The 10,150-nt window shown below is 38.6% G+C and overlaps 2 protein-coding genes across 2 annotated transcripts; one reads left to right on the top strand and one right to left on the bottom strand.

The window, feature by feature from the left end:
* Positions 1-685: 685 nt before the first annotated feature.
* Positions 686-3,406, bottom strand: LOC115923197 (platelet glycoprotein V-like). Its single transcript, XM_030983544.1, has 3 exons — positions 3,341-3,406; positions 1,526-2,575; positions 686-1,204 (listed from the first exon to the last, which is right to left on the bottom strand). The coding sequence occupies exons 1-3, from the start codon at positions 3,404-3,406 to the stop codon at positions 686-688; spliced, it is 1,635 nt and encodes a 544-aa protein (XP_030839404.1).
* Positions 3,407-4,532: 1,126 nt separating this feature from the next.
* On the top strand, positions 4,533-8,654 carry LOC105442710 (annexin A8-like protein 1). Its single transcript, XM_030983543.1, has 3 exons — positions 4,533-4,569; positions 5,186-5,298; positions 8,499-8,654. The coding sequence occupies exons 1-3, from the start codon at positions 4,533-4,535 to the stop codon at positions 8,652-8,654; spliced, it is 306 nt and encodes a 101-aa protein (XP_030839403.1).
* The last annotated feature ends 1,496 nt before the right edge of the window (positions 8,655-10,150 follow it).

Genomic DNA, 10,150 nt, shown 5'->3' with positions numbered 1-10,150 from the left:
TCAGTTTTTCAAAGTTATTTTGGAAGAAAATCTCCGTAGAATTGTACCCCGAGAAGGGTTGCTCTTCAATTCAATGCAATTCTTTGTATTTCAACCATAAAAATACATATACAATAATTAATGGAAATATAAAAACATGGGGTTAGAAGCCCCCAAATAAGTTTAATACAAACTTGTTATTGGGGGCACCAACCATGACATATATATCGAGAAATTAGAAAAATTTACAAAAACAACATTAACGTGAAAACAAATATATTCAAGAAAAAGATTATAAACACCTGCATGTGAGTATACAACATTTACAACAAAGCACCAGCCATGAGCGCACAAAGAACACTGCGTCAAGCGACACTGTGTCCCTATTCGCACCTAACCCTAACCCAAATGCCCTCACATTCGAAATATCACAATAAACAGCTGAAGGGTTTGGACAATTTAACCTGCCATGCCACATATTTGTGTAATCCCATACACACAATTCCTTAACATGGTATTCAGTGCTAGAGGCTTTCAGCACCTCTGTTCGAATTTCTTATCAGTTGTATGATTTCAAAACCTCACAGTTTACACCAATTGTGTGTGTTACCTCGTATAATTATGATCAACCTTTTTAAATCATGCTAATTGCTTCCGGAAAGTTTAATTCGCAATGTAATCTTAGGACCAGAACTCAACCTTCTTCTTAAATGGGTATAACATTGTTCATTTGCCGGTTTGATCTCATGCTCTTCTGGACCTTTGCCCAGAAGACCTCCTGACCTTCTTCATCCTCTGTCCACAACAAATAAGGTTTGTTCCGACTCAGCAAGAGCCTAACAAGGTACGGTAGATGGTCATCATCGATGTCTTCAAGGAAAATCAAGATGACCTTCTCCAACTTGGTGTCATTCATGTGCTCCACTGCCATACGGAGCTTGGTCATGTACCAGGTATCATCGAAAGACTGGTTGCTAAGCAACAATATTGTCTTGTGGCCGTTTTCGATGACGTCGTAGATGGCGTTCAAGTAGAACAATCCTGGGTGAAGATCGGCATCACCAAATATGACGCGCTCCAGATGAGGCATCCTCTGCTCCAGAAAAGGTTTCATGAAGTCATTTACCCACCATTCCTCGTCGTCATGGAACATGAGGTTGAGTTGGTATTCATAGTCCTCCGGAGTTCGATCTTCAGTGATCTCATGGTAACCAACGATGGCCAACTTAAGGAGATACAACTTATAGTTTATCCACCATCGGTTCAGATACACGAGTATACCGAGGGTTATAACAAAGATTGGCGCAAAACATGCGGAAACGATTATCATGGCATTGATTCCACAATATTCATTCGGATGGAACGACCAAATTATTTGATTGACCAACGGTTTTAAGGAACTGCTAGAGCAACGGGTTTCATTTTCTGGAGCAAGATTTATTTTTCCTTCAACCTCGTTCAACCATTGTCTGAACCAGGCGAGTTGGCAATCGCATGTTAAGATATTGTTTGCGATATTGAATCTAATCAAACTTGAGGGCATTACAGTGTTGGTGGCTATGGTCAAAATGTGATTGTTTTGTAAGTACAACCGTTCAAGTTCGTTTGTGCCCATAAACAGCCCTTGCTCGATGAATGCAATTGAATTGTACTGCAACTGCAACACTCGTAAATGATGCAAGCCTTGAAAAGCGTCTTTGGGAATGCTAGTTAAGTCATTGTTAGTCAGGCTAAGCAGCTGCAAGGTCGTTAGGTTTGCAAATGTTCCTGAGGCAACATGCTGTATACGACAACTTGTTAAGTCGAGCTCCACAAGACTTCCAAGCGGGGTGAATATGCCAGGAAAATCGTGCAGGTTATTTAAATCATTTTTCTGCAGTTCCAGGATCTGCAAGGAGACCAAGCCTGAGAACAACGATGTACCTGTATGTTTACCAACTAAATCCTCAGCTTTGAGATATGATTCCGTCATATTGAGAACCCTCAGCCCAGATGTGTTCGTAAACTGGTCAATTGATGAAATCTTCAACAGGCTATATGAGATATCCAGATGAAGTAGATTTTGCATATTTCTAAACGAACCTGTCATGCTAAATTTCTCCATATCCGCCATGACAAGGAACTCTAAGGAACCGACTGAAGTGAGGGCGTCCTCTGACATCCGTAAACGATCTCCATTGCCAGAAACATCAAGTGTTTTCAAATTTGCCAAGCCAGTGAAGGAGTTACTATTCAGGAAACCTATATTGTTTTTGCTTAGAACAAGAGTCTGAAGATTAGTTGCCTTCCATGGTCCGACCTTGATGCGACCGATGGTACTTTGATCTATCACCAAGCTACGAAGAAACAAGGATCCGTCAAACCATTGGGGATCCAATGTCGCAAGTTTATTACGTGACAAATTAATTTTCCGGAGATTTGAGGCGCAAGCGAACGCAGCGCGGGGAAGCGACGTTAATCTATTCTGAAACAGACTGAGGTCTACCAGTGAATGTAAACCACAAAATGATTCCTTATTGATGCTATATATACGATTCCCTTGAAGGTTCAGAACTTGCAGTTTTGCAAAACCACGAAGAGCATACCCTGGAATGTTCTTCAAGACGTTATAATCTAAATAAAGTTCTTTAATCAGTGGCAAATTTTCTTTTTGCATCGACGATATGTTGACTGGATGAATGTTCTTTATGCCTGAAAAAGTAAGCAGAAGTCTGTTGATTTCAACATGGCCCATGAAATCCCTGACGTTGAAAGTACTTAAGTTGATATGGTTCATGTTAAGAATACCGACTTTGGGCAAATATCCAAACGCCTTAGGTTGAATAAACGTCACATTATTATCTTTTACATTGAACTTATGAACAGAACAATTTCTCCACGGTAAAAAATCATCCTCATTTATAGTTGTAAGTTTGTTGAAGGATAGATCCACTGCCGACATATTCCGCCATCCATAACACTTTTCACACTTCTGAGTAGAGATGTTACTGATCTTGTTGTTCGAAAGATTTATTATGAAAAGAAGAGTATTCTTCTGAAGATAATATATGGGTAGAAAAGTAATCAGGTTATAATCTAGTCTCACGACCTGCAATTGTGGTAAAGTTTCGAATGTTCCACCGTCAATGAAAGCAATGACGTTATGACCAGCATTCAATGTGTAAAGTTGCCTGTAATTCATGAAAGACCTGTTTACAAGCTCTGTTAATTGGTTATGATCGATGGATAAGAGCAGCAGGTCACTCGGAAGGTCTTGGGGCACTGAGGTTAGATTGAGATGAGCGCACTGAGCGTTGCGACGATACTGGACTGGACATGTATAGTTTGACTGTGGTGGACTGAGTGGCATGTCCACTCTTACCTTCTGCACGATACCTCCCAAAAATATTGCTATCAAGATCAAAAGTGTTCGCGTCAAGGAATCCATCGTGAGAGGAGCCGTTATGATAGTTCCCCACAAGTACACTGAGCTGTTCGTAAAATCAAATTAGCGATGACACTGATTTCAATGCTTGGTTTCTGAAATAGAAGGTACTTCAGCTGGCAACATCCTCGCAGGCACGGAAATCATATCGGAAATAATGATTCAGCCAGTAAAATACTGTATATATGTACATCAAAATCAATCAAATACACCACAAGTTCAATTCCAGCTTTCGTATTCATGAAGCAAGTAAGGTTTTTATAACATTGCTGGCTTAAAGGCAGTATATATGGTTTCAGGGGAAATGGGCGTCAGATTATTGTTACAAATAAACAATGCATTTTCTCAAGAACCCTCTGTAGGCTTCTTATGACTTTATTGCAAATTCTTTTTTAGACCAGGATATAGCTTGTTTCACACACTTGAATTTAATTGATATAAGCAAGTCATTAGTTGGTTTACAATCGAAAAAAGAGTGATATGGGAATAATTATTACCATTAATCAAGTGAAGTCCTTGAATTTTCTTATTATTATCTTACCTCTCTCTCTCTCCCTTCCCTCCCCATCTTGCACCTCCGTCCACCCCCTCTCTCTCTCTCTTTATATATCTCTTTCTCTCTCTCTCTCTCTCTCTCTCTCTCTTGCATTCATTATTATTTCTCTCTTTCTTGTTCTATTTATCCCTTCAATTCTTTTCTACTTTATATCTTCTTCTTTATATTTTGTGGTCAAGTTGGTTGAATAATCGACTGAAATTGGACAAATGGTGCGAGTTGTGGAGATTATGAAAAATTTAATCTACCAGATTCTAGACTAGGTGTGCGCATGTATGTGCCTGTGTGCGTGTTATGATGTGTGCGTTCTGACATATTTAGATACTGATCACCTCATGATGAAGTCAGAATCTTCAATCTTCAATCTTTATTTCTGTACGTTTTCTGTCTTCAGATTTGTTATTTTAAGAAAAGAGATCCAAGCACAATCAATTTGCATTCTGACATATTTAGGTATTGATTACCTCTTGATTTTGTCATAATCTTCATTCTTTGTTCTTTATTGCTTTCTAATCGATTTTGTTTGCAGCAATTTCAGGCCAACAATTTGAGAAAATTGTACAGGACAGCAAAATGGATAATCTTCAAAAAGCTGCCTTCACGGTTATTTGTGAGTTCTAAATTTACTCGTCGTCTTCTTCTGCTTCTTTTTTTTCTTCTTCTTCTTCTTCTTCTTCTTCTTCTTCTTCTTCTTCTGCTTCTTCTTTTTTAATTTTTCTTCTTCTTCTTCTTCTTCTTCTTTTTCTTCTTCTTTTTCTTTCTTCTTCTTCTTCTTCTTCTTCTTCTTCTTCTTCTTCTTCTTCTTCTTCTTCTTCTCCTTATTCTTCGTGTCTTTCCTTTTTCCTTTCTCTCTCTTTGTATCTTCTTTCTTTCTTTTTTTTTATTTTTTTATTCCGTTATCCCTTTATGAAAATCGCAAAATTCAATCGTTTATTTAAAGTTGTGATGTTAATTAATCCTAATCTCATGAAAATTGGTATCAAAATGTAAATAATAATAATTTCTTGCATATTATGACCTCAAACTCATGGTGGTTTAAGATTTTCTATATTACTAAAGTATCCAGCCAAGTTATTCCATAAAACAGTGTCCGCATATGAATAATTAATATGACAATACCCTATAAGATTTTGTCACAGTTTAAGGGACACAAAGTAAAGACATTTTACTGTAATGTACCGTGTCCGTGACTGAGCTGATCTCATCCTATATGATCATATTTACAGTCAAGAGCATGTGTCAACCTCTTGCGTTCTACGTTGACTCGCTGTACTGGGCCATGAAGGGACTAGGTACCGACGATGACAAACTCATTCGCATCGTCGTAGGCAGATCAGAGGTAAGTTGGTCATACAGGAGGGATGAATATTTAAATCAGAAAATAATTAATATTTTGTCCTTCCCCTTTCTTTATCTCTCTCTCTCTCTCTCTCAATATATATCTCTCTCTCTATCTCTCTCTCTCTCCCCCTCTCCCTCCCTATGTCTCTGTATCTTTCTCTCCTTCTCTCTCTCTCTCTCTCTTGCATTTCTTCCCCCTCTCTTTCTTGTTCTATTTTTAAGTCAACCCCCTCTCTCTATCTCTCTCTCTCTCCCCCTCTCCCTCCCTATGTCTCTGTATCTTTCTCTCCTTCTCTCTCTCTCTCTCTCTCTCTCTCTTGCATTTCTTCCCCCCTCTCTTTCTTGTTCTATTTTTAAGTCAATCCCCTCTCTCTATCTCTCTCTCTCTCCCCCTCTCCCTCCCTATGTCTCTGTGTCTTTCTCTCCTTCTCTCTCTCTCTCTCTCTCTCTTGCATTTCTTTCCCCCTCTCTTTCTTGTTCTATTTTTAAGTCAATCCCCTCTCTCTCTATCCCTCTCTCTCTCCCCCTCTCCCTCCCTATGTCTCTGTATCTTTCGCTCCTTCTCTCTCTCTCTCTCTCTCTCTCTCTTGCATTTCTTCCCCCCTCTCTTTCTTGTTCTATTTTTAAGTCAATCCCCTCTCTCTCTATCTCTCTCTCTCTCCCCCTCTCCCTCCCTATGTCTCTGTGTCTTTCTCTCCTTCTCTCTCTCTCTCTCTCTCTTGCATTTCTTCCCCCCTCTCTTTCTTGTTCTATTTTTAAGTCAATCCCCTCTCTCTCTATCTCTCTCTCTCTCCCCCTCTCCCTCCCTATGTCTCTGTGTCTCTCTCTCCTTCTCTCTCTCTCTCTCTCTCTCTTGCATTTCTTCCCCCTCTCTTTCTTGTTCTATTTTTAAGTCAATCCCCTCTCTCTCTATCTCTCTCTCTCTCCCCCTCTCCCTCCCTATGTCTCTGTATCTTTCTCTCCTTCTCTCTCTCTCTCTCTTGCATTTCTTTCCCCGTCTCTTTCTTGTTCTATTTGTTAAGTCAATCCTTTGTTCCTTTGTAATTTCTTCGTCATGTTTCGTGGTCAAGTTGTTTGAATATTCGACTGCAAGAAATGTGGAAGTAGTAGTAGGTTAGACCCCGTAAAGGGCTTGCAATTACACAATCACAAAATCTCATTTACCTTCATTGCTTCTCTCCATCAGGATACTCGTGATTCCCTAGCAAATATTTATTGTACGATCGGCATATTCTTTATTTATCTATTTATTTATTTATTTTTGTTTGTATTTATTTATTCATTCTATTATTATTATTATTTTATTTTTATTCATTTATTCAGTTAGTTGTTATTTTTTTTTTTTAGTCTTTCTCTCCTTCTCTCTCTCTCTCTCTCTCTCTTGCATTTCTTTCCCCCTCTCTTTCTTGTTCTATTTTTAAGTCAATCCCCTCTCTCTCTATCCCTCTCTCTCTCCCCCTCTCCCTCCCTATGTCTCTGTATCTTTCTCTCCTTCTCTCTCTCTCTCTCTTGCATTTCTTCCCCTCTCTTTCTTGTTCTATTTTTAAGTCAATCCCCTCTCTCTATCTCTCTCTCTCTCCCCCTCTCCCTCCCTATGTCTCTGTATCTTTCTCTCCTTCTCTCTCTCTCTCTCTCTCTCTCTTGCATTTCTTCCCCCTCTCTTTCTTGTTCTATTTTTAAGTCAATCCCCTCTCTCTATCTCTCTCTCTCTCCCCCTCTCCCTCCCTATGTCTCTGTGTCTTTCTCTCCTTCTCTCTCTCTCTCTCTCTCTCTCTTGCATTTCTTTCCCCCTCTCTTTCTTGTTCTATTTTAAGTCAATCCCCTCTCTATCTATCCCTCTCTCTCTCCCCCTCTCCCTCCCTATGTCTCTGTATCTTTCTCTCCTTCTCTCTCTCTCTCTCTCTCTTGCATTTCTTCCCCCCTCTCTTTCTTGTTCTATTTTTAAGTCAATCCCCTCTCTCTCTATCTCTCTCTCTCTCCCCCTCTCCCTCCCTATGTCTCTGTGTCTTTCTCTCCTTCTCTCTCTCTCTCTCTCTCTTGCATTTCTTCCCCCCTCTCTTTCTTGTTCTATTTTTAAGTCAATCCCCTCTCTCTCTATCTCTCTCTCTCTCCCCCTCTCCCTCCCTATGTCTCTGTGTCTTTCTCTCCTTCTCTCTCTCACTCTCTCTCTCTTGCATTTCTTCCCCCTCTCTTTCTTGTTCTATTTTAAGTCAATCCCCTCTCTCTCTATCTCTCTCTCTCTCCCCCTCTCCCTCCCTATGTCTCTGTATCTTTCTCTCCTTCTCTCTCTCTCTCTCTTGCATTTCTTTCCCCGTCTCTTTCTTGTTCTATTTGTTAAGTCAATCCTTTGTTCCTTTGTAATTTCTTCGTCATGTTTCGTGGTCAAGTTGTTTGAATATTCGACTGCAAGAAATGTGGAAGTAGTAGTAGGTTAGACCCCGTAAAGGGCTTGCAATTACACAATCACAAAATCTCATTTACCTTCATTGCTTCTCTCCATCAGGATACTCGTGATTCCCTAGCAAATATTTATTGTACGATCGGCATATTCTTTATTTATCTATTTATTTATTTATTTTTGTTTGTATTTATTTATTCATTCTATTATTATTATTATTTTATTTTTATTCATTTATTCAGTTAGTTGTTATTTTTGTGTTTTGTTTTTGTTGTTGTTATTTTTTTATTTTTTGGGGGAGGGGGGAGGGGATGGGTGGTCTGAAGAGGCATAATAAAAAGCACAAATGGCGATAAAAATATACGACTATTACGCCATCTACGAGGGAGCCTCGCGACGGAGCGAAAGGGTTTCATTTTTAAGTTTCACAATCTCGCTGACGGATTAAATTAAATATATTTCTTCAGTAGATTGGTCTAAATAAATTTATTAGGGCAAGTGGGACATCGGACAATCGTTTCCTTCCGGCCCTTGGCTACGCCACAATTAAAAAAATTGTTTTACCACCTTTTTCAATCAGAGCAAATATTTCACCTTATTTCAACCCACTGCCTACTGGAACCGAGTGGTCCATTTATTAAGCCTATAGTGGTGAGAGAATTCGGTGATAATCGGGTCGATAAAAAGCTTAATCAGTGACCACCTCGCCTATGATATAGGAAATTTTATTTCTTTCCTTGAATATATTTTGTTTTCCTTTTGAATATATCTTTGGCGTTCTCTCTCTCTCTCTGGCCTAGATCGACCTGGCTTCCATCAAGACCATGTTCAAGGAGAAATACACCACCACCCTGGCCGCCATGGTCGAAGACGATACCAGTGGAGACTACAAAAATGTTCTCATTGGTCTCATCAACGCCGATGCTGCACCTACCCCAGCCCCCATCACCACCTAAAGACCGGATGGAGTCATTCCTTACGAATTATGAAGAAAATAACTTTACCACGATTATAATTACTAAGCCACCTTATAAATAGCTGACATTAATAAACCGTGTACTCTCATAACATCACAGGCGCTAAAAGCTCTGGGCAGGGAGTCAATAATAAGGGTGGCCACTTTGGACAGGTAGATAGGTGACCACTAAGACTACAAATGTTAGCTACATGCATCTGACAAAACTCAATGTCTGATGAAGTGGCGATGTTGCCATTTTATATCTACCTTGATGCCATATCATTCCCATGTGAGGTTATGAGAGTACACGGTTAATTACTAGGAGCAATTCATAAGCTGGTTTAGGGATTATAATCTAGTACAGTTAGAATTGTGACTATTTCACAATGCGGTACAGTCTAATACCGTCTGGAAGTGGTGAAAAGGGTGCTGGAGTACAATAAAACCAAGGGATATTAGATATTAAGTATATCGGGGCATGTGCAAATAAATGTTACGTACATGTATATAGCCCATTATATCATAAATTAACTGTGCTTAAAACAGTCTTAGATCCCTTTCTATTGTTATATATGACGCTAGCGATTCGTATAATTATAATCAAAACTCTTGACATAATAATATACTATTGAAGAACTTGTACAGTACATAGAAATCTTTGGTTTTATTGGATAAAAGTAGGTGAGTATTTAATATAGATGTAAATTAGAATGCACTGTGGTTTGATCTCATTTCTGTTTGTAATATTTTGAAATATTCCGAGGGTGTTGTAGAGTCTTGACCTTTGGAATGTTGTGTAGGATTAAGTAATCATACATCCAAGGCAATAATATGAACACAAGCTTTATAGAACAGAAGCTCTAAACATTTCAATTAAGGCCCATTCATTGAGATACATATATGGTCCAGGGCATTTACGTGATTTTAAGGATAAATAACACATTTAATCCGACAGCAACAAAAGAAATTTGTCTAGCTTCACCACCTTTTCGGTGTTTAATTACTCAATTACAGTGATTATGCAACATCTAAAGCGGCGGACAAAATAGAGAACATATGCAAGTGAAGATTTCCATATTCATAAGTATTCATATCATGCTATTCATTACTGTACCTTTGAAACAGTGAGATGAAGTTTTTTAGTATTATATTGTACCGTCCAATGTGTGTAGGGATTTCAAATCTAGTTTTTAGTGTGAGAGTTTATCTTTTCTAAATGGTCAGATATTAAGAATTACAATTGAGAAACAAGGTGGAACTGGTTGCATAAATATTATGGTAACAACATACTTCACTATAATTGTAAAATATCGTACCTAAAACTATACATATTCTGTTTGCACAAACTAAATTACGTTAAATTACTGACAAGCTTATACAATTGCAGCATAATCCTATATTTTTGATCAAACTACGTGTGATTTATCAGAAATATGAACTAAACCTTCTGATAAGTGACACAATGAAAAAGTAACCATGATAAAGTTCAATCAT

Source organism: Strongylocentrotus purpuratus, unplaced genomic scaffold, assembly GCF_000002235.5.
Source record: "Strongylocentrotus purpuratus isolate Spur 01 unplaced genomic scaffold, Spur_5.0 spur5_scaffold_13, whole genome shotgun sequence".
NCBI classification, from domain to species: domain Eukaryota; kingdom Metazoa; phylum Echinodermata; class Echinoidea; order Camarodonta; family Strongylocentrotidae; genus Strongylocentrotus; species Strongylocentrotus purpuratus.
Note: the sequence above shows the minus strand (reverse complement) of the source record. Positions and strands in the feature narration are given on the sequence as shown.